General features: G+C 44.6%; 1 protein-coding gene across 1 annotated transcript in view; it reads left to right on the top strand.

Moving 5' to 3' along the window:
• LOC130358402 (uncharacterized) overlaps positions 1-23,116 on the top strand; it is a 72,971-nt gene that overhangs the window by 3,744 nt on the left and 46,111 nt on the right. The window contains exon 2 of the mRNA XM_056561646.1: positions 20,777-20,968. Within this exon, the coding sequence (XP_056417621.1) occupies positions 20,777-20,968 (192 nt within the window). The remainder of the gene's footprint in view (positions 1-20,776; positions 20,969-23,116) is intronic.

Genomic DNA, 23,116 nt, shown 5'->3' with positions numbered 1-23,116 from the left:
GGCAGTATAATGCCCCCACATTAGGTGGGCATTATAATTCCCCCACATTAGGTTGGCAGTATAATTCCCCCACATTAGGTTTGCAGTATAGTTCACCCACATTAGGTGTGCAATATAGTTCCCCCACATTAGGTGTGCAGTATAGTTCCCCCACATTAGGTGTGCAGTATAGTTCCCCCACATTAGGTTGGCAGCATTGTTACCCACATTAGGTTGGCGGTATTGTTCCCCCCCCCCCCCACACTAGGTGCAGTATAGTTTACCTACACTAGGTTGGCAGCATTGTTCCCCACATTAGGTGCAGTACAGTTCCTCCCACACTAGATTGGCAGTATAGTTCCCCCACACTAGGTTGGCAGTATAGTTCCCCCACACTAGGTTGGCAGTATAGTCCCCCCACATTAGGTTGGCAGTATAGTTCCCCCCACATTAGGTGCAGTAAAGTTCACCTACACTAGGTTGGCAGTATAGTTCACCCCACATTAGGTTAGCAGTATAGTTCCCGCACATTAGGTTGGCAGTATAATTCCTGCACATTAGGTTGGCAGTATAATTCCCGCACATTAGGTTGGCAGTATAATTCCCGCACATTAGGTTGGCAGTATAATTCCCCCACATTAGGTTGTCAGTATAGTTTCCCCCACATTAGGTTGGCAGTATAATTCCCCCACATTAGGTTGGCGGTATCGTTCCCCCACATTAGGTTGGCAGTATCGTTCCCCCACATTAGGTTGGTGGTATAATTCCCCCACATTAGGTTGGCGGTATAATTCCCCCATATTAGGTTGGCGGTATAATTCCCCCACATTAGGTTGGCAGTATAATTCCCCCACATTAGGTTGCCAGTATAATGCCTCCACATTAGGTGGGCATTATAATTCCCCCACATTAGGTTGGCAGTATAATTCCCCCACATTAGGTTGGCAGTATAATTCCCCCACATTAGGTTTGCAGTATAGTTCACCCACATTAGGTGTGCAGTATAGTTCCCCCACATTAGGTGTGCAGTATAGTTCCCCCACATTAGGTTGGCAGCATTGTTACCCACATTAGGTTGGCGGTATTGTCCCCCCCCCCCCCCACACTAGGTGCAGTATAGTTCACCTTCACTAGGTTGGCAGCATTGTTCCCCACATTAGGTGCAGTATAGTTCCTCCCACACTAGGTTGGCAGTATAGTTCCCCCACACTAGGTTGGCAGTATAGTTCCCCCACACTAGGTTGGCAGTATAGTCCCCCCACATTAGGTTGGCAGTATAGTTCCCCCCACATAAGGTGCAGTATAGTTCACCTACACTAGGTTGGCAGTATAGTTCGCCCCAAATTAGGTTGGCAGTATAGTTCCCCCCACATTAGGTTGGCAGTATAGTTCCCCCCACATTAGGTTGGCAGTATAGTTCCCCCACATTAGGTTTGCAGCATTGTTCCCCCACATTAGGTTGGCAGCATTGTTGCCCCACATTAGGTTGGCAGTATAGTTCCCCCAAGTTAGTTTTGCAGCATTGTTCCCCCACATTAGGTTGGCAGCATTGTTGCCCCACATTAGGTTGGCAGCATTGTTCCCCCACATTAGGTTGGCAGCATTGTTCCCCCATATTAGGTTGGCAGCATTGTTCCCCCACATTAGGTTGGCAGCATTGTTCCCCCACATTAGGTTGGCAGCATTGTTCCCCCACATTAGGTTGGCAGCATTGTTCCCCCACATTAGGTTGACAGCATTGTTCCCCCACATTAGGTGCAGTATAGCGCCCCCCCACATTAGGTGCAGTATAGCGCCCCCCACATTAGGTGCAGTATAGTCTCCCCCCAATTAGGTGCAGTATAGTTCCCCCCCCCACATTAGGTGCAGTATAGCGCCCCCCACATTAGGTGCAGTATAGTTCCCCCCCCCACATTAGGTGCAGTATAGTTCCCCCCCCACATTAGGTGCAGTATAGTTCCCCCCCCCTCACATTAGGTGCAGTTTAGTTCCTCCCCCACATTAGGTGCAGTATAGTCCCCCCTCACCACCACATTACGTGCAGTATGTTCCCCCACAGACATAAAGCCTCCAGACATATATTGGCTGGAGGCTGTATGCCTGTGTTGTGCCCCACTTCAGTGTTCCGACCACTGATCCGCCGGTCAGGGGTCCCGGGACCGGAGGAGCGCTGTCGAAACACTGAAGATGACGCGCAGGTTACTTACCATGCCCGCACGTCGTCCTCCTCGATGCTCCGCTGTTGCTATGGGCGCACGCACGGGACGTCCCTGTGTACGCCACCTCCTGATGGCCCTGCATTTTTAAAGTTAACGTGGGGCCGCAGAGAGGTAACAGGGACATCCTTGTGTCCTGAAAAGATCTTTCGCGACACAGGGATGTCCCGAATGGGCTGATGGCAAACTATGGACGCGTGCCCACAGAGGGGGCTCTGCGTGCCATAGGTTCGCCATCACTGGGATAGGGGATACGTTTTTCACCACTGGACTACCCTTTTAAGGATGAGGCCAATTTTACTTTAGCATTTTTGTTTTTCCACCTCACATTCTAAAAATCGTAACTCTTATTTTTTCATCCACAGACTAGTATGAGGGCTTGTTTTTTGCGCGACCAGTTGTCCTTTGTAATGATATCACTCATTTTACCATAAAATGTATGGCACAACCAAAAAAATATTATTTGTGTGGGTAAATTAAAAAGAAAAATGCAACTTTGCTAATTTTGGAAGGTTTCGATTTCATGCTGTCCAATTTATGGTAAAAATGACATGTGTTCTTTATTCTGTGAGTCAATACGATTTAAATGATACCCATGATTTCATACTTTTAGATTATTGTTGCACTTAAAAAACAAAACAAAAATAAAAAACTCAACTTTTTAACCAAATTAGTCCTTTTAAAATATCTCTATTTTGACAACCTATAACTTTCATTTTTCCGTATAAGCACCGGTATGAAGGCTCATTTTTTGCACAGCGATCTGTACTTTTTGATACCACATTTGTGTATATAAAGCTTTTATAATTGTTTAATTATTTGGTTTTTTAAATAAGATGTGATAAAAAAGCAGCAGTTGTGGACTTTTCTTTTTATGTTCACGCCCATTCACCGTATGGGATCATTAACACAATATTTTAATAGTTCATACATTTACGCATATGGCGATACCAAATATGTTTATTGGGGGTGAAATGGGAAAAAGGGACATTTTACATTTTTATTGGGGAGGGGATTTTTCATGTTTTTTTTTTACTACTTTTTATTTTATTAAAACAAGCCCCATATGGGTCTGTAGAGGGAAAAATAAAACAGTTATGGTTATTATAGGCGGAAAAAACTAAATAAACTAATAAAGACCTTATTTACTTGCTATTTTGGTTAAAATTCCTTTGTGTACTAGGACAAGTACATTGTGCTCCGAGTAGAGTGTTAACCCCTTATATAGTCTTTCTGTGTGATGGGTGAGGCTGACGTGATAGGGTCCTGTGTACATTTATTTGTGCGCTCTGCTATGGTGCCACCATGACCAGTATCGCTCTTCATTCCCGGACAGACCACTGGAAAGACAAGGTTGCTATGGTCAATTGCTATTCAGTCTGGTTGCTATGGTGAATGGCATCACTCTTCCTCTACACAGGTTTTGATCAATTTTCCCAGTGTTCTAAGGTATTTCATACACGTGAACATTTCCAATACAAGGCTAGTGATGGAGAGATGCACCGTGGGGTTGAGGGGAGCTGGTACTAGAAATACCACTCTTACATTGTCACATGACTCAACTCCACTGACCGCCTAATGGTCTGCTGCAAAGCCAGTCACGTGATGTACCTTCTGAGCAAAGTGAGGTTGTTAGGCCGCAAATAAAAACCTTTGCCTCGCTGCATTCTGACCCCAATAACTTTTCTTTTTTTCATTTATAAGACATGACAGGTGTGATTGGTGATTTTATTTTTTTGTTTGTTGCCGTGATCTGTAGTTTTTACCGGCATCCTTTTGGGGTAGATGGGACTTTTTGATCATTAGGGCATTTACCATGTGAGGATCAATAATATTATATTTGAAGAGTTTGAAACCTTTGTACATGAGGAGATATCAGATAGAAATGTGAGATTTTTTATGTTTTTTTCTTATTTAATATAAAATAGGGAGAGAAAAATGTATTTTCTATTTCTAATAGTGTACTTTTAAACCTCCAATCTCCTAGTACAGCCTGTGTAGAGCAGGAGATCTCAGTTGTACCCACTTTGTGATGATAGCGATAAGATCCTTGACAGGACTGACACCTCAGATAACCTCTTGGTGCTGCAGTTGCTACAATGTCATCTAAGGGGTTAACCTATAATAAACACCAGGCACACACCGCGTGTGGAGTGGGCTCAGCTTCTGCACCATATCACCCCTCTACACTTACTGGATCCTAATTGGTTGCTATGGATGACTGCTCCATTTTGCCTTTGAATCAGTTTTAACCTCTTCCCGACCCATGACAGACATGTACGGCATGAGTTGGGTGAGCGGACATGGCGCAGGCCCACGGGTCTGTTCCCCTTCATAACTGGGAGATGTCCACTGCTATCAGCAGCTGTCACCTGCCGGTAATGAGGGACCTCGGAGATCGCTCCGATGTCTGTAATTTAACCCCTAAATACGGACCCATTTTTTACCTTAATGACCAGGCTCTTTTTTTAAAATTTGACATGTGTCTCTTTAACTCCTTGGGGACGGAGCCCATTATAACCCTAAGGACGGGAGCATTTTTTGCAATTCTGACCACTGTCACTTTAAGCATTAATAACTCTGAGATGCTTTTACTTTTCATTCTGATTCCGAGATAGTTTTTTTGTGACATAATCTACTTTATGGTAGTGGTAAATTTTTGTCGATACTTGCATCATTTCTTGGTGAAAAATTTCAAAATTTCATGAAAAAATTGAAAATTTTGCATTTTTCTAACTTTGAAGCTCTCTGCTTGTAAGGAAAACAGACATTCCATATAAATTACCGTATTTATCGGCGTATAACACGCACTTTTAAAACTTAAATTTAAGGCAAAAAGTCTGCCTGCGTGTTATACGCCGATAAATCTTCTGGTCACTGATTTAAAGCGGCCGCAGCAGCAGTTAAGTATTAACAGCACGGCCGCGGCCACTTTAAAACAGTGACCAGTGGCGTCTCCTTCCCGCTCTGTAAAACTGTCACTTGTTTTCTCCCGCACTATCCACAAGTACTGGTGGATAGTGCGGCAGACGCTGATTAAAATGAGCCCTACCTTGTCCGGATCTGCCCTACCTTTTAATCAGCGTCTCCCGCACTATCCACCAGTACCTGTGGATAGTGCGGGAGAAAACAAGTGAGTTTCACTTTTACTTCATTCCCCCTCCCTCCCTCATCATTCCCTCTTTCCTGCTTATTTTAGTTTTGTTTATTTTCCTTATCTGTCTGCGCTTTGGCAGGTCAGGTCAGGTGGAGGCAGTGAAGCAGATGAGTTACGTCCTCTCCCGGCATCACTCACGTCACTTTTCATTTCCTGTAGTCTCCGCCGAAAAGTGACGTGCCGCACAGAGAAGCCGGGAGAGGACGTAACTCATCTGCTTCACTGACCCCGCAAGACAGCCGAAGCGTAGACAAGTAAGGAAAGGGGAAGAGTGGTCTTCAACCTGCGGACCTCCAGATATTGCAAAACTACAACTCCCAGCATGAACGGACAGCAGTTGGCTGTCCGGGCATGCTGGGAGTTTTAGTTTTGAAACATCTGGAGGTCTGCAGGTTGAAGATCACTGGATGCCATAGTAGGAACATGATGGGGGGATGATGAGACGGGGAAATGATGAGGGGGAATGATGGGGGGCATGATGAGACAGGGTGGGGGAATGATGAGACAGGGTGGGGGGGTGATGAGGGGGGAATGATCGGGGACATGATGAGACAGGGTGGGGGATGATGAGACAGGGGAAACGAGGGGGAATGATGGGGGGGCATGATGAGACAGGGTGGAGGAATGATGAGACAGGGTGGGGGAATGATCAGGGACATGATGAGACAGGGTGGGGGGATGATGAGACAGGGGGGAATGATGGGGATGGTGAGACAGGGGAAATTATGAGGGGTGGGAATGATCGGGGGAGGATGAGACAGGGTGGGGGATGATGAGACAGGAGGAAATGATGAGGGATGGGAATGATCGGGGGCAGGATGAGACAGGGTTGGGGATGATGAGACAGGGGGGAATGATGGTGGGGGGAGGCACTAAATGCTTAATGTCTGTATGGCTAGTGGTGATCTATGACAGGGGGAAATGATGAGACATGGGGGGTGGCGATGAGAGGGGTAAATGTGGCACAGGGACTGATAAAAGTGAGGGGATTGGACCAAACTGAGGTGCAGAAGAAAATGAAGTTGGGGGGGATGATGTGGCATTTAGTCCAAGTCATTTATTTTACATTTTATCTTTTTTACTTAAATTTCCCTGTTAAAATGGGGGTGCGTGTTACACGCCGATAAATACGGTATATATTGATTCACAAATACAATATGTCTACTTTATATTTACATCATAAAGTTGACATGTTTTTACTTTTGGAAGACACCTGAGGGCTTCAAAGTTCAGCAGCAATTTTTTACAAAATTTTCAAAATCTGAATTTTTAAGGGACCAGTTCAGTTTTGAAGTGGATTTGAAGGGCCTTCATATTAGAAATAACCCATAAATGACCCCATTATAGAAACTACACCCCTTAAAGTATTCAAAATGACATTCAGAAAGTTTGTTAACCCTTTAGGTGTTTCACAGGAATATCAGCAAAGTAAAGGAGAAAATTCAAAATCTTCATTTTTTACACTCGCATGTTCTTGTAGACCCAGTTTTTGAATTTTTACAAGAGGTAATAGGAGAAAAATCCCCCCAAAATTTGTAACCCAATTTCTCTCAAGTAAGAAAATACCTCATATGTGAATGTCAAGTGCTCGGCGAGCGCAGTAGAGGGCACAGAAGGGAAGGAGCGACAGTGGGATTTTGGAGAGTGAATTTTTCTGAAATGGTTTTTGGGGGGCATGTCACATTTAGGAAGCCCCTATGGTTCCAGTACAGCAAAAAAAAAAAAAAAAAACATATGGCATACTATTTTGGAAACTACACCCCTTAAGGCACATAACAAGGGGTACAGTGAGCCTTAACACCCCACAGGTGTTTGACGACTTTTCGTTAAATTCAGATGTGTAAATTAAAAAAAAAAATTTTTTTCACTAAAGTGCAGTTTTTCCCCCCAAATTTACCATTTTTTCAAAGGGTAATGGGAGAAAATGCCCCCCAAAATTTGTAGTGCAATTTCTCCCGAGTACGGAAATACCCCATATGTTTCCCTAAACTGTTGCCTTGAAATACGACAGGGCTCTGAAGTGAGAGAGCGCCATGCGCATTTGAGACCTGAATAAGGAATTTGCAATAGGGGCGGACCCGGTTACCTACAGTAAAACCCTACAGCAGTGTTTCCCAAACATGGTGCCTCCAGCTGTTGCAAGACTCCCAACCTGCCAGGACAGTCTATGGCTGTCCGGCAATACTGGGAGTTGTGGTTTTGCAACAGCTTGAGGCTCTGTTTAGGAAACACTGCCGTATGAGATGTTTTTTTATTGGGGGGGGACGTGTAAGGGGGTGTATATGTAGTGTTTTACTTTTAGTTATTTGGTAGTGTAGTGTTTTTAGGGTACATTAACACAGGGGGGGGGGGTTCACAGTAAGTTTTACGCTGGGAATTTGAGCTGCGGCGGAAAATTTGCCACAGCTCAAACTTGTAAAGGAAACCCACTGTATACACGCCCGTGTGAATGTACCCTGTACATTCACATGGGGGGGGGGCACCCCAAACCTTCAGCTGTGGCAAAATGACAACTCCCAGAATGCACTGACAGACCGTACATGCTGGGAGTTGTAGTTTTACAACAGCTGTAGGCACACTGGTGGGGAACCACTGAGTTAGAAAATAGACTCTAGCTCAGTGATTCCAACCAATGTGCCTCCAGCTGTTTCAAAACTACAACTCCCAGCATGTATGGTCTGTCAGTGCATTCTGGGATTTGTAGTTTTGCAACAGCTGTAGGCACACGACTTGGAATCACTGAGTTAGGAAACAGACTCTAGCTCAGTGTTTCCCAATCAGTGTGCCTAAAGCTGTTGCAAAACTACAATTCTCAGCATGGTCAGACAGTCAGGGATGCTGGGTAGTGTAGTTCTGCAATATCTGGCCCTTCATATATTGCAGAATTACAACTCCCAGCATGCCTGGACAGTCTGGGCATGCTTGGAGTTGAAGTTATGCAACAACTGGGGAAGAACAGTTTGGAGACTGCGAAGTAGTGGCCAGATATTGCAGAACTACACGCCCAGCATCCCCGACTGTCTGGCCATGCTGGGAGTTTTAGTTTTGCAACATCTGGAGGGCTACAGTTTGGAGACCACCTTATAGTGGTCTCCAAACTGCCACTTCAGATGTTGCAAAACTACAACTCCCAGCATGCCCAGACAGTCAGTGCATGCTGAAAGTTGTAGTTTTGCAACATCTGGAGGACCACAATTTAGAGATCACTATACAGTGGTCTCCAAACTGTGACCCTTCAGATGTTGCAAAACTACAACTCCCAGCATGCCCAGACAGCTTTTAGAAGGCCACAGAAAAGATCACTTACCGCGATCTTCACTGCAGCCTTCTGCACGCCGCACTTTCCGGCCGCTCCAACTGCTGTCGATGTCGTCGCTGCCGCTGGTCCAGGATGCCTCCACCGGTCAGGGTAGGCCGGACCATGCTCCCCCCTCGCCGCATGTGTTCCCCCCACTGTGTATCAACTTCGATCGGTGGGCAGAGCGGGGGGAAAAGAACTCTAACCCCCCGCCCCCTTCCTGCCATTGGTAGTCAGCCTGACCAACCATTGGCAGGGGATAGGAGGGGGTGGCAACACTGCCACCTCACTCCTATCCTTTAGGATTGTCGGAGCTGTCTTTCCGGGAGATCGGGTCATCAGTTACCTGATTAGCCCGGATCGTGGACAAATCGCTGGTCTGAATTGACCAACGATTTGCCTCGATCGCTGTCATGGGGGGGTCTCAGGACCCACCTAGGCATTGCCACGGGATGCCTGCTGATAGATATCAGCAGTCATCCCGGTCCGATCACAGCCCCGCGAGCGGCGGTGATCGGAAATGCGGAGGGCGTATGGGACGGGACGCGAGGGCGTATGCATACCCCTTCCGTCCCCAAGGATTTAAAGGAGTAGTCCAGTCCTGAAAAACGTATCCCTTATCCTAAGGATAGGGGATAAGTCTCAGATTGCAAGGGGGGGGGGGATTTTGGGGCGTGTTGACCCGCGCGAAGCATTTTTATTTAAAAAACAAAATTCCTATAGTGTTCACTGTGCAGTAAAAGTGATGTTATATTTATTCTGTGGGTCGGTACAATTATAGCAATAAGCATTTTATTCTATTTATCCCCGCCCCCCAGCGACACCGCTGCAGATCATCGATTTAAAGCGGGCGCTTTAAATCAATGAACTGCAGCGAATTTTGCGGTGCCAGAGACCGCCGCCACCCGCTTCTCTCTTCCTGCCTGTCCTGGGGTCCTCCTACGTCCTATCAACACCACCATGACCCACCACCACCGCACCGCCCCGGCCAGAGACCGCCGCCGCCCCCGCATTGCCTCCCCCATTCCCGGATTTATAATTACCTGTTCCCGGGGTCCCCGCTTCTTCTGGCTCCGGCGACGTCCTCTTGAGCTGTCACTGTGCGCACTGACGGTGACGTTGCATTGAGGACGTCACTCGTCATTGCGCAGCGCACAGCGTAACACAGGACGGCGCAGGAGCCAGAAGTAGCGCGGAGCCCGGGCCCTGGGAACAGGTCATTATAAAACCGGGGATGGGGAAGGCAATGGGGCGGCGGCAGTCTCTGGTTGGGGCGGTGCGGTGGGGGGTGCAGGGAGGGGGGGCATTGCATTATCGCATTATCTGCAAGGTAATTACCAATAACGTCCAAAATCATGAATATCGGCTGATAATATCGGCCAAACCGATAATCGGTCGATCCCTGCATTTTATGTTTTTTCTTTTTTCTGAGCAAATCGACAGCCGTAACTTTTTTTTTTTATCCGACGCTGAAGGATACAAGAGTCTTGATAGAATAATACAGATCTGTAATCTTGTATGATGTATATCTTAATTCTGTAATACTGTATGATATATCTTAATTCTGCCTTTTGTAACCGCAAGGCTCGTACCGTACTTCTCGTTTTTTCAACTGCTGATTCCTAACTGTTGTGCACGTACATCCTGTTCTTGTGTTCTGCTGACTTGTAACTATTAAGCATCATGGTATATATATATGAACGTTGTCAAATAGTAAAACAGAGCGTACTTAGAGGGCATCTTGTGTGCATGCATTTTTTCCACACCTGGCCAGTACAAGCCTTAAGCCAAATTGGACCAAATACGAGGGGTACTGAGTAGATAGAGAACCTTTCAGCTGGGGGCTCAGTCCGGGGTCGAGAGGGTCATCCTCCGGACCGGTAAGAACCATATCCTTGTGTGGTATTTTCGATCCGGGGGGCACTGGCCACGTCTTGATTCCAGTAAGTATAAGAGTTACTTTCATATCGTGTCTGGGACACAGTATTACAGTATTTGACTTCTGTTCAGGGAACAGGGGAAATGAGGAACTAAGAGTAATTTGACAATCCAGGGTGGTTGTCATGTTTCAATTTGGCTTAACGCTTACAAAAACTTCTTGTATTTCTGTTTAGTTCTGTTTAGTGTTTTACTTGTAACTTCCTTTTTTCCTTTAAGCTTAAGAAGACACGTGAGTATACTAACCATTGCTTTAATGTATAGAGTAAGGTGCATATAACTGTTATAATAATAATAATAGTAATAATCTGCTGGTTCTCAAAACATCTGTAAGACGCCCCACCCTCCCGGCTAGAGGAAACTTGTTGACCCGGGATGTGGTGAAAGCAAGTGACAGTTTGTTCAGAGATACCGTGCATGCTCAGTGATTGGTGCAATTAAATCAGAGAATCCCTACTCTGTTGAGAGGAATTGTCGGAGCATTCAGAGTTCAGTACAGCCAAATCCAGAGATTGAGGTTTTGCACCAATTACTGAACATGGGTTCCAAATCATCTAAGTCATATCCTCCTCCCCTTCCCAATGAAACATCTAAGGCTTATGTGGCCCGAGTTAGCCCTACAGGATGGGACTTAGTGAATCCGTGGGTAGATGATATAGTTGGTTGGTCAGAATTCATGAAGGACTCCAGCCCATTCCCAAGGGAGGGGGCCAATGATAAATACCACCTGACCCCCACTCTAACAACTACATTTGTAATCTCGAGAAGGGTAGAGAGCGTATATGGAGAGAAATAGAAGAGGAACTTAACCAAGTTTTCAAACAAAAATCATCACTGCCTATTGCTGTGGCATGCAAACAAAAAAACTAGGTGAAACTGTTACTGAATTTTTGGAAAAGGTTCACAGCATGTTGGCGTTATGATGCAGGGCTGTGTAAATTGTTTGATAGGATTAGAGATTGTTGTCAGAAATAGAGACTCAACGTTTTGGTGGAAAAGCAGGTGATTTGTGAAGGAGAAAGCACGTGAAACAGTGTGAGGAATGTAGGATGAGCAGAGCTGACACTGCTGGAATGAAGTGAAGATGAGTGTTCAATGCTATGGAATGGAGTGATGTGGTAAATCGCTAGGAAAGCCCTGTGTATGTGGTCATATGATGGCGTTTATAGGATGGTTCTTATGATATGAAGTATGTTATATATGCGTGAGGTGTATAGAATCAGGAGTGTATAGAAAATGACCAGTGAATGTTTTCCCTGTGAAGCTGTTGTGTTGTAATGAAAATGGTGTTAAAAGAAAAATTTATTCACGTGGTATTAAACTGAACTATTTGATGATATTTAATTAATTTCTTGCCTTCACAGTAACACAGGGTTGATGCCAAAAAAATGAAATTTATCAGGAAATGTGATTAATTGTCTGATTATATTACAGGAGTAATAAGAGAAGAAATTTGGCCAAGAAGATAAAATAAATAAAAAAGTGATCACTATTTAATTGATAAACATTACTTTAGGCATTTAAAATCAAGCTAATGGTTTACTGGATTATAAACAATGCTCATTGGAGAAAATTATTTTTCAAATTTTTGAAAGAGCTGTGTACACTTTTATTTTTATATCTTTGGTGAGAATGTGGGCCCTGTGTGTTGTACGTTAAGTATTTGTAAATGTCGGTATTGTTACATGTTATGTTTCTTGTATGTCTCTTGATGTTAAGTAACACTGTCAGTAACACATGTGATAATAGACGTTTCATGGTGACTGACCAGAATTGGGGAAAGACAAGAAGCCAGACTCAAAGGGGCGGTGACTGGTGACATAGAGGTTTGGGAGGAGTAAGGCGGGGTTTACAGGGAGCATGACAGCTTCTTCTTCGGATCTGGTGTAATTTTGTTTTTCAGGGGATATGTATGTATATATATATATGTATATATATGTATATGTATGCGTATATATATGTCTACTGTTTGTAATTGAGTATGTTTATAGTACCTGTATATACAATGCCCCGAGGGTGACCATTTAACCTTCCATTCCTTTCGTATCATACCTGAATGCCCTGTAAACCTCCTGAGAAGAGACCTCACATGTAATCTCAAATTACATATCACTGCATCCCAGTCCAGGTTACATGTCACGTATGACCTCGCACCCATAGTCACACCTGCAGGGTACTAACATTATCCTGTTATGTCCCCAACCCAAGTCCCACCTGAGGTAGACCCCATTGTTTGATCACATGGAGACCATGATGTGGGACACATTGACTGTACACCATACAAGGCAAGACTCAAACCAGACATCCTCCCGGTCTACCAAAAACAGTACCCCTTGTCACAGGAAAAAAATCAAAGATATCCGCCCTATGATCAAACATTTCATACAAACTTGAGTCTTAGAACATACTGTCTCTCCCTACTGCAATTAATCCGGTCCCCAAACCTGATGGTACTGTCTGTTTTGTACCAGACCTGAGAGCCATCAACAGACTAATTGTGCCTTTTGCCCCTATAGTTCCTGATGTCACCCAACTGTTGTCATCAATCCCAGCACAGGCAACTCATTTTTCTGTCCTCGATCTGAAGAATGCTTTCTTCTCGATCCCAGTGGACAAAGAGACCAGACTCCTTTTTGCTTTTTCCTTTGAGGGACTACAGTTAACCTGGTGTAGAATGTCCCAGGGGTATGCTGATTCACCAGTTGTGTTCAGCATTGTCCTCCAAGCCTTTATAAAATCATGGCACGCCCCCCAGGGTTCTGTTCTCCTCCAATATGTTGATGATTTGTTACTGTGTAGATTCTCTGAGGAGGCCTGCCTTGAGGATGGTGTTGTGAACAGGTTGAATATGTGGGTTTTGTTCTGCCAAAAGGGAAAAGGGAGTTGAGCACGTCTAGAGTTCAGTCTGTAGCGGGCCTGGTCACCCCGCACGCCCAGAAGGAAATGCAATCTTTCTTGGGTATGATAAACTACTGCAGGCAGTGGATTCCCGACTGCTCATAGAGATGCTACCCTATCAGGCAAACCAGATCTAATCAAATGGTCCTCATAAATGTACAAAGCTTTTAATGACAAGTCCAGGGCATGTATGCACGAGACAATTTTAAAACCATGGCGGGTGTGCTGATACAGTTTCATGGAGGTAAACTACGTCCTTGTGCCTTTTTTCTCAAAGGTGATGCCCGTCTCCGTACAGGGGATGCCGGCATGTCTGCAAGCTCTTGCTGCCTGTGCTATGATTGTTGAACAAGCTACCACCCTCACTTTAGGACATGACACTACCTTGTACACTTCTCATAATGATGTGATGCCGGACATACATGACTGCTTGCAAGTCATCCACACTGACGCCTCACCCAGATCCGACCTCTCTTCAGTGCCCATACCTGATGCTCCAGAAGTCTTTGTAGATGGGTCATGTACACGCCCCAATGACAATGTTTACCATGCCAGTTATGCTGTTGTCCAATTACCTGACATTGTCCTCAAGGCCCAGTCCATCCCCTATAAGTCCGCACAAGCTGCAGAACTCATCGCCCTCACAAGAGCCTGTACACTTTTTGCTAAGAAACCTGTCACCATTTACATGCATCATTCACTGCAGGACACACACACGTAGGACTGATCACATTTCAAAGGGCAATGCTCTAGCAGACCACACCGCCAAACTGGCTGCTACACAACAACCTGTCTAACTGATGTTACCAGTTCTTACACCTCCTTCACTCGTAGACACACAACTTCTTCTCTCTCTTCAGTCCTCTGTTCCCAAACAAGAGGAATATGATTGGTGTTATCCGGTATTGCAGAAAAATCCTGTAACAGGATTGATCTGCAAAGAGGGGACACCATGCATACCCCAACACAGTGCCACAGTTTTATTGATCATTTCCACGGAGTAGGCCACAGGGAGCACCTTTGAGAAGTGGAAACAAGTCCTTCCCATCATACTCTCAGAAATTAGAATGACCCCCCATAAGACTTTAAAACTCTCCCCTTTTTGAGATTCTCATGGGTAGGCCTTTCCCGACTCCATGGGCCCAACGACCACTTATAACAGAAGAAGGGGACCTCAACCAGATAAGGGAACAATATGTCACAGACCTTATCCAAACCCTTGATAGAGTAGAACAAAAAGTTGTCTGTAATTCTCCTTCTCTCCCACAGGAACCAACACACCAGTTCCAGGAAGGCGACACTGTACTGGTTAAAACTCTGTCGAAAGGAAAGAAGCCCGGAGACTTCACCTTTGGACCCCCAACCACAGTTGTTGCCATGACGAGGGCGGCGGTCCTCACAGAAGACAGCCCTTCTTGGATCCACGCCTCTCAGATCAAACTCGTCCAACATCACCCAAAGGAGGTAATAACGGGGGCAGACAGCCCTGACCTTGAAAGCCTACCGAAAGATGTACCCGCTGATGCCCTGGCCTTGTTCTGGCAGATGGTTGAAGAAACTAAGTCTCATGATGTTTGCATTAATGACTTTATTAACTTTGATTCACCCCACGGTGAATCTGCAGAATGAATTAGAGAGACTCCCAAACAATAAGTTCCTGAAACACCATATAATGTTAGCACAAAACCTCACTGCGAAGGATTGTTGGATATGCACCCATGCCCCTGTGTCTGCCCAAAGCCTGCCCTACTTTGCTATCCCTGTGCCCTCATATGAATTATTTCAGGGAGACTGTTTTGACATGCTTGCTGACAATGAGACACCATATGCAAAGAACTGAAACACCTCAGTGGGTATTCCTATAGTAGGATGGGTGGGGCAGCCATGGTGGCAGGGAAACTTAAGCAGCCCAGGCCCAGGACCACACCAAATGTTGGTCTTCAAAGGGGGTTCCTGGGTAACTCGAGTGGTCACACATATACTAGACCTAGGAGCAATCCCCACAGAAGGAATGAAAGTTAGTTTTAACAGGACATCTGCAAGTACTGATCTTCTTAAACCCAGCCAGATAGAAAGGTACTTACATGACCCAAGGTGGCCAAATAACACCCTCTTTCCTCAGGCTACTCAAGACGTAGACTGCTATAATATAACAGGACACCAACCATGCAATGACACGTTAGAATACCAACTTACTGAACCAACATGGAATAACCCAGATGTGGGCTACTGCGGTAGATTAGGGCAGATACCTTCCTGGTGTTACTTAACAAATGCCTCTAGACTCATTGACATAGTTAATAAACTTATCAATCAACATTCCTCTTTCTGGGAGCTCCCACGAGACATCTATTGGGTATGTGGTAGGGAAGCCTACAAGTGGTTACCGGTAGGGATCAAAGGCACATGCATCCTAGCTAGACTTACCCCCTCCACCTTTGTCATATCCAACGACGACATTGACATGAGAGCAGCTCCTAAACACATGTTATACCGAAGAGCAGCAGATAACAAAGAAATGGAAAACGGTAGGCCACATGTTGTACAAATGGGAATAACCAACAAGCATTTTAGCACCATTTTTATATATCCAATGGTGATGCAAATATGGGATAAGTTAGTCGAAGCCACTAACTACCTTGACGACCAAATATATGACATTTTAGAAATTACTAATACCTCTGTGTCCGTGCAAAATCAACTGATGATAGTGACTAACCAACACGCAATAGTCTTGGACTATCTCACAGCAGCCCAAGGAGGGATGTGTCAAATCATAGGTCCTACTTGTTGCCATTACATAGACACTTCAGGAACAATTCAGATGCACCACCAGCTTGAGAACATACAAAAATTGAGGGACAAATATGCCAAAGACAATGAAATCAACAGGGATAAGTGGTGGGGGGATACCTTTTCAATATTGAATCCCGCTACCTGGCTCAAGGGCGTAGGAGGATAGATAGGGGGCGTTCTGCAGCTCATAATACACATTACTGTCATTGCCCTTATAGTATATGTGTCAATAAAACTTATTTTCTTATGTATGAAACGCTGCAAGCCAAGACCTGCTGAAGATACTAAAATCCTTCTCTCCACCTCATCAGACACCCAAGTCCCTCTACTTCACCGTCACTTGGCAGAAGGCTATACTGCCTACATAAAGACTTTTCAAAAGAAAATAGAATACAAGAAAAACCAAGTTGTCTAAAGTGACAACTGGTTTTAAGAGGGGATTGAAGGATACAAGAGTCTTGATAGAATAATACAGATCTGTAATCTTGTATGATGTATATCTTAATTCTGTAATACTGTATGATATATCTTAATTCTTCCTTTTGTAACCGCAAGGCTCGTACCGTACTTCTCATTTTTTCAACTGCTGATTCCTAACTGTTGTGCACGTACATCCTGTTCTTGTGTTCTGCTGACTTGTAACTATTAAGCAACATGGTATATATATATGAACGTTGGCAAATAGTAAAACAGAGCGTACTTAGAGGGCATCTTGTGTGCATGTATTTTTTCCACACCTGACAAGATGCTCTCCTGGCCAGTACAAGCCTTAAGCCAAATTGGACCTAGTACCAGGGGTACTGAGTAGATAGATAACCTTTCAGACGCCATTGAGTAAGGGCTTCATTTTTTGAGATACATGCTAACTTTTGTGGCATTCACCGTGCGCGATAATTTACATTATAGCTTAATAGTACACATCATTACAGACGTGGCAATACTCAGTATGTATATGATTTTGTATTTATTTATTTTTTTAAATGGATGATAATACAGAGCTTTTATTGGGAAAGAGGCACTTCATACTTTTATGGACAAACTTTTTATTTAAGTTTTTTTCCCTTATTACAGGTTAAATTATGCTGCAATACATATGTACTGGAGCACAGTATGACCTGATCAGCTGCAGACTGGATCAGCTGGATCCAACAGGCTTCGGTAGCTGGCAAACAGAAGGTCATCATCTGACCACCTGCTGCCATAGCAATCAACGGCGACCTGCGATCGTATTGCGGCGCTGCTGTTGGTGAACAGGGGGAGCCCCCTCCCCTTGTCAACACCATACATGCTGTGATCACGGCATCTATGGGGTTAATGCTGCTGGGACAGGCTTGATTGACAGCCGGGTCGCGCCAGTGAACTCCTAAGCTGCCCGCGTGGACGTATGCCTACGTCACAGTGCGCAAACATGTCGGGTGCTGGGACGTATGCATACGTCCCATAGCGGAAAAGGGGTTAACTGGTAAAATGCCGTAGTCTGTATAGAACACAGTGTTTAAATATTAAATGCTGCTGTTCCCTGGTGTCTAGCTGTCCCATAGTCCCCACCGCGATGTAATCTATGAGTTGCTAGGGAAGCCCAAGGCTTTACCTGGTCTTCTGTGTCTTCCCTGAATGTGTGATTGCTTAAGGCAGCCCTTAGCAGTTGAGCAAAGATTTCATGGATCAATGTAATGCAATAGCATTACATTGATCTATGTACGCCATCTAATGATGGCCAAAAAGTGTGTTGGCCAAAAAAGTTTTTTTTAAATAATATAATATTTTTAATATATTGTCCAAACTACAGTGATCCCTCAAGTTACAATATTAATTGGTTCCAGGACAACCATTGTATGTTGAAACCATTTTATTGTAACCTGGTAATTGGTTCTGAAGCCACCAAAATGTCATCCAAAAATAGGAAGAAGTGAGGATTAAAGATAAGTAAGTAGATAACTAATATAGATAAAGCAAGTCCTTACATATAAAAGTAAGAAAGAGCTGCTGGTGCTGTAAATCACTGTCTATGTAGAGGACAGGAGCTTCTTCAGGGTCCTCTACATAGACACAGTGGCCCAGATTTATCAAACTGTGAGAGAGAGAAAGTGGAGGGATTTTCCCATAGCAACCAATCACAGCTCAGCTAATGAGCTTTGATAATGTGAAAGCTGAGCTGTGATTGGTTGCTGTGGGAAAATCCCTCCACATTTTCTCTCACACAGATGGATAAATCTGGGCCATTGTCCTAAAAAAGTAAAATGGAGCTGCCCTCACCTGGTGTCCAAAGGAGCAGCTAACTGTGGCATAGGCTAAAAGTAGTAGAGAACATGTAATACCTCCCTGTACTGTAGGGGCGCTACCAGACAGGAATTCAGTGCATACGCTTCAGTAATACAAGTGTTTTACCAGTGAATGCCCATTCTAATTGGTCGGTTCTTCCAGCCACTTACATGTTTTGCAGATCTAGACTGTCTGTAGCATTGTATGCTGAGTTTGGTTTCAAGTTACAATGGCCCAGAAAAGACCATTGTATGTTGAAACCATTGTATGTTGAGGCCATTGTAAGTTGAGGGATCACTGTATTGTTTCTGATCCTGCAATGGTGAACATAAAAAATTCCAAATGCCAAAATTGCTGATTTTTTTTTGTTACATTACATCCCAAATAGAAAGTAATAAAGAGTGATCAAAAAGCAAGAACTCCACAAAAGTACTGTTAAAGAGTACCTGTCATCAAACCATATTTTCTAAACTAACTCGGATTATATTCCCTAAGTACTCCTAACACCCCTCCTGCCCTTTTTCCAAGCTTTAGCTCGCTCTGTAGCATACCTATCTCCTTGCTCACAATGTGTGAGCTCCCAGCAGGAGAAAGTGGGCGTTCCCCAGCAGGCACAATGTCACTGAAGCTTATGAGAGCTGTCAAGCCAGAGTTGCCAGGCTAACTGTTTGACATGTGGCAGAGAACGCTTTGCTACATTTCCAGAGTTCTTATCTGCATTTTGTATAGCACCCCTGGATAGGATCCACATGTGTTTAGGCCTTTCAGCAAGCTGGACGTTGGGTCAGGTGTGCGGTGCTGGACTGGTTCTACAATGTTTGGAGAAAAATTTTTGCTTGCGCCATCTTTTTCTTCTGCTACCTTCCGATGGAATAACGGTCACAATACCGGATGTCAGAGAATCCCATTCAAGTGAATGTTATGCTTCCCGTTGGGCTCCGTCACACTAAGGAAAAAAAAAATAGCCTTAAGGGCCGTTTGTGGCGGAGCCCCGTGACAGTGTGAAAGTAGACTTAGAAAGTAAGTAGGTAAAAAATGTGAGCCAGAAAAAAAAGATTTTCTGGGTCATGAAGGGGTTAAAAATCTCCCTCGGATAAACCTAGAGTAATACAAGCTTTGGCTATCAGGTGTCACTGTTATTTTTGCTTTTGTCTACTATATCTCAACCCTTTCCCTATCTACATCTTACAATAATACTCAGGATCTCAGAGTAAAATCTAATATCTTGTCTCTTCTCACACAACAGTCTTTCTTAGAGAGAAGCTGCAGCTCCCTCCTTCCGTACCGTAATATTGCAGATTGTGGTTACTGTTACTGAAGAAGCTTCATAACATTTGCATAGTGAACTGCTTGACTGCAGGCAGCGCATCCACAGCATCAAAACAAAGCTGATGCGCTGAGTGACTCTACCCTTAGGCAGACAGGATTACTATGTTCCCTTTACTCCTTCTAACCTCATAGTTGTAGCCCATTGGTAACTAGCATCTATGGCGGCATTGGGGAATGTTAAAGGAAAGCTGTCACCCGTTCACCCACACTAAACCAGACACGCCAAGTTATAGTGCGGGTGAACAGGAGACCCGTGCGGGTTTCTGACCTATACACGTACCTGCATTCCGGCACCCGCACTATAACCTGGTGTATCGGGTTTAGTGTGGGTGAACGGGTGACAGTTTGCCTATAACTGCCTGAATTATGTTCCTACATCACATCCCATTCGTTTCAGTGCAACCACAGCTCTTCATATCTGTTTCCTGGATAAACCCCAGCCACCTACAGTATGACGCTGCAGTTGAGGCATACTGAGGATTGTAGTTTTATGCAGAAAAAAAGTGTTTTGCTTATTAGCATATTTTCTCATGGAAACCACATTGGGTAGCCAGGACATAAATTTTCCCTATTGTATTCTATAATGGTTAATCCACAACTAAAACGGAGGCAAAATCTCTAACACATGAAAATCCATATCAGAAATCCAAGAGTAATTTCTGACACTAATACCCTACAGAAAATATATCTACATACAGGGCTTTATTTTGTGTATACATTCACTTCATGTGCTCTGTTACAGTCATCTCAATCACGTCATTGTGGGGTATTTCATGTGTGGGTTTTTCTGCATGCTTTAGTGGTAGACATGAGGTTGGGATCACGTGTCCTCTCTGTGTAACCTATTCTTGATTTAGTTAAACTGTCCCTGAGTCTTACACGGCTGTACTTGTGTCTTAACAGATCTTTTCATAATGAAAGTGCCTGAAAAGCCCTCCTCCCGGAGCAGGAAGTCAAGGGCGCCACGGAAGAGGACTGCGGAATTGCCACCGCCACCACCGAAGAGACCTAGAGCCTCAGCAGCACCAAAGGAACCTAGAGCTTCGGCCTCACGGCAGAATCCTGGTCCGTCTCACCGATCTGCGCGCACTACTGGTAAACAACTCAGCCCTGGTGCCACCCCCTGAACTGGAGAGAATGAGAAACAGCTGTGCACCATGGAGAGGATGAAAACACTAAAACCACCATCACCCCTGAAGGGTTAATATAAGTAATCCTTGCAGGCCCCCTCCATACAGCTCTATGGGAGAGGCGGGGATCCACGAATGCCGCATGCCCACCTCTCTCATAGAGATACATAGAGGGGGGGTGTCGGCCGGGATATTCTGCTGCGGCTGACACGCCTCCTGGATGGGGGGGCCGCAGCAGAGTCAGGGCCTCATACAGGAGATCATTGGGGGGGTCCCAGTGTTCGGACCCCCACCATCAGACTCTTGTGTCTAATTCTGCATATCTCCTTTAGTTATAATTAAACATGACAAAAAGGACATATAACACATTAAACACTATTAAAAAGCTTCCACCAACCTTACTCCACATCCAGGGGGCACACGGACCCCCACCTTGGGTGCCTGTCCCTTGTTGTAACTGTCCTCCTGAACCTCAAAACAACTCACACAGATCTCTATATCTCATATACTACTAGTCAATACACACAAGACTAGACAAATACAGCATTTAAATATAGTTCAAAGGCAGCACATGCAATAAAGCCATAAGCCCCATAATACAACCTGCAGTCCCAGTAAGGGTGCATGCACACCAAATTTTCAGGCTACGGCTGCCGGATCCAGCTGGGGGAGGGGAAAACCGTGCACTCTCCTACACCAGCCGGACTGGCGCTGAAATCTATTTTAGTTTTCTGACCGGACCTAAAACCGTAGTACTGTATACTACGGTTTTAGGTCTGGTCACAAAACCAGAAATGAGCTGACCGGGGTCAAACAGTGACTCCGGTCCGCCCAATAAAGTCAATGGATTTCAGTGCCGGTCCGGCTGGGGTATGAGAGTGCATGGTTTTCGTAGCCTGAAAACCTGGTGTGCATGCACCCTAAGCCACATGCAATGTAAAATAGGAGGACCAGATTGAAGTGCAATTGAAGTAACAATTGGGACATATGTCCTACTGTTCCGTTTACCCCCACCCCCCAGAAGACTTCCTCAGGGGAAAACTACTAACCCTTTAGTTGTGGTTATCAATGCCAATCGCAGCATCTAAAAACTTACCGACAGGTGTAGTTGGGTTCTGGTGCTCCTCTGACCCCCGCAGTGCGATCACGGGGATCTGATAAGTTGAAATCGCTACCAAGATCTTATACTTTCTTCTGCTGCCAGATGATTACTCTTGTGATACCACCTGGCAGTTCACCGATTTCCCTGTATAATGCTATGCAAATGTGTAGTATTGAACAATAAATGCAATCCAATTTTTGCATATTCCCTATATGGAATTAACCCCTTAAGGACCGGGCTAATTTTCATTGTTGCACTTTAGTGTTTTTCCTCCTTGCCCTTTAATAGCTATAACTCTTATTTTTATCATCTACACACCCTTATAAAGCCTTATTTTTTGCGTGACCAATTTTACTTTGTAATCTCTTCATTCATTTTTTCATAACATATACTACAATGTGAGCGGGCTCAGCAACATCAATTAGAAGAGGGGTGCTGCTATACGTATCAAATGTAGTACAGTATCCAGAAAGAAAAAGAAACACGTAAAACAGCGCATACCCATAAATATCAAAATGTACTCTTTATTAATACATGAATCAAAAAAAGACAGACAAAATTCTTAAAAACATTTAAAACAGGCCTAAAGCAGCCAAAGCACAAAACAGGGTGAGCCCCCTCAACAAAGGAACCCCACCCAGGGCACCTGCCTATTACAGTACATCAATATCGTCACTATGTCATACAAATAAGCTACCGCATAACACTATATTCATCACAACAGCCCATATACAACCTGTATTCTCATGTAGCAGCGAATGATGAAGTGACACAGGACGGTTAATGGAGGAGTTACCAGGCAAGTGCCCCCTTAAAGACCCCACGCGTTCCGTTGCCCGTCGGCAACTTCCTCAGGGGTGTTGTGCTTCTATTTCCTTACATCTGTCTTATATATATTACATAATCAACTTAATTACAAAGGTCTGTTTGACCAGAAGGAGATACCTGTGAGTCTCTGTGGTTTCATGTCCGAAGTACAAGTGAGCGACAGCGCTCGGGTAGGAGACCCGG

The sequence above is a fragment of the Hyla sarda genome, chromosome 1, assembly GCF_029499605.1.
Source record: "Hyla sarda isolate aHylSar1 chromosome 1, aHylSar1.hap1, whole genome shotgun sequence".
Lineage (NCBI taxonomy): Eukaryota > Metazoa > Chordata > Amphibia > Anura > Hylidae > Hyla > Hyla sarda.
The sequence above is the reverse complement of the archived record's forward strand: the minus strand, read 5'-3'. Positions and strand labels throughout refer to the sequence as shown.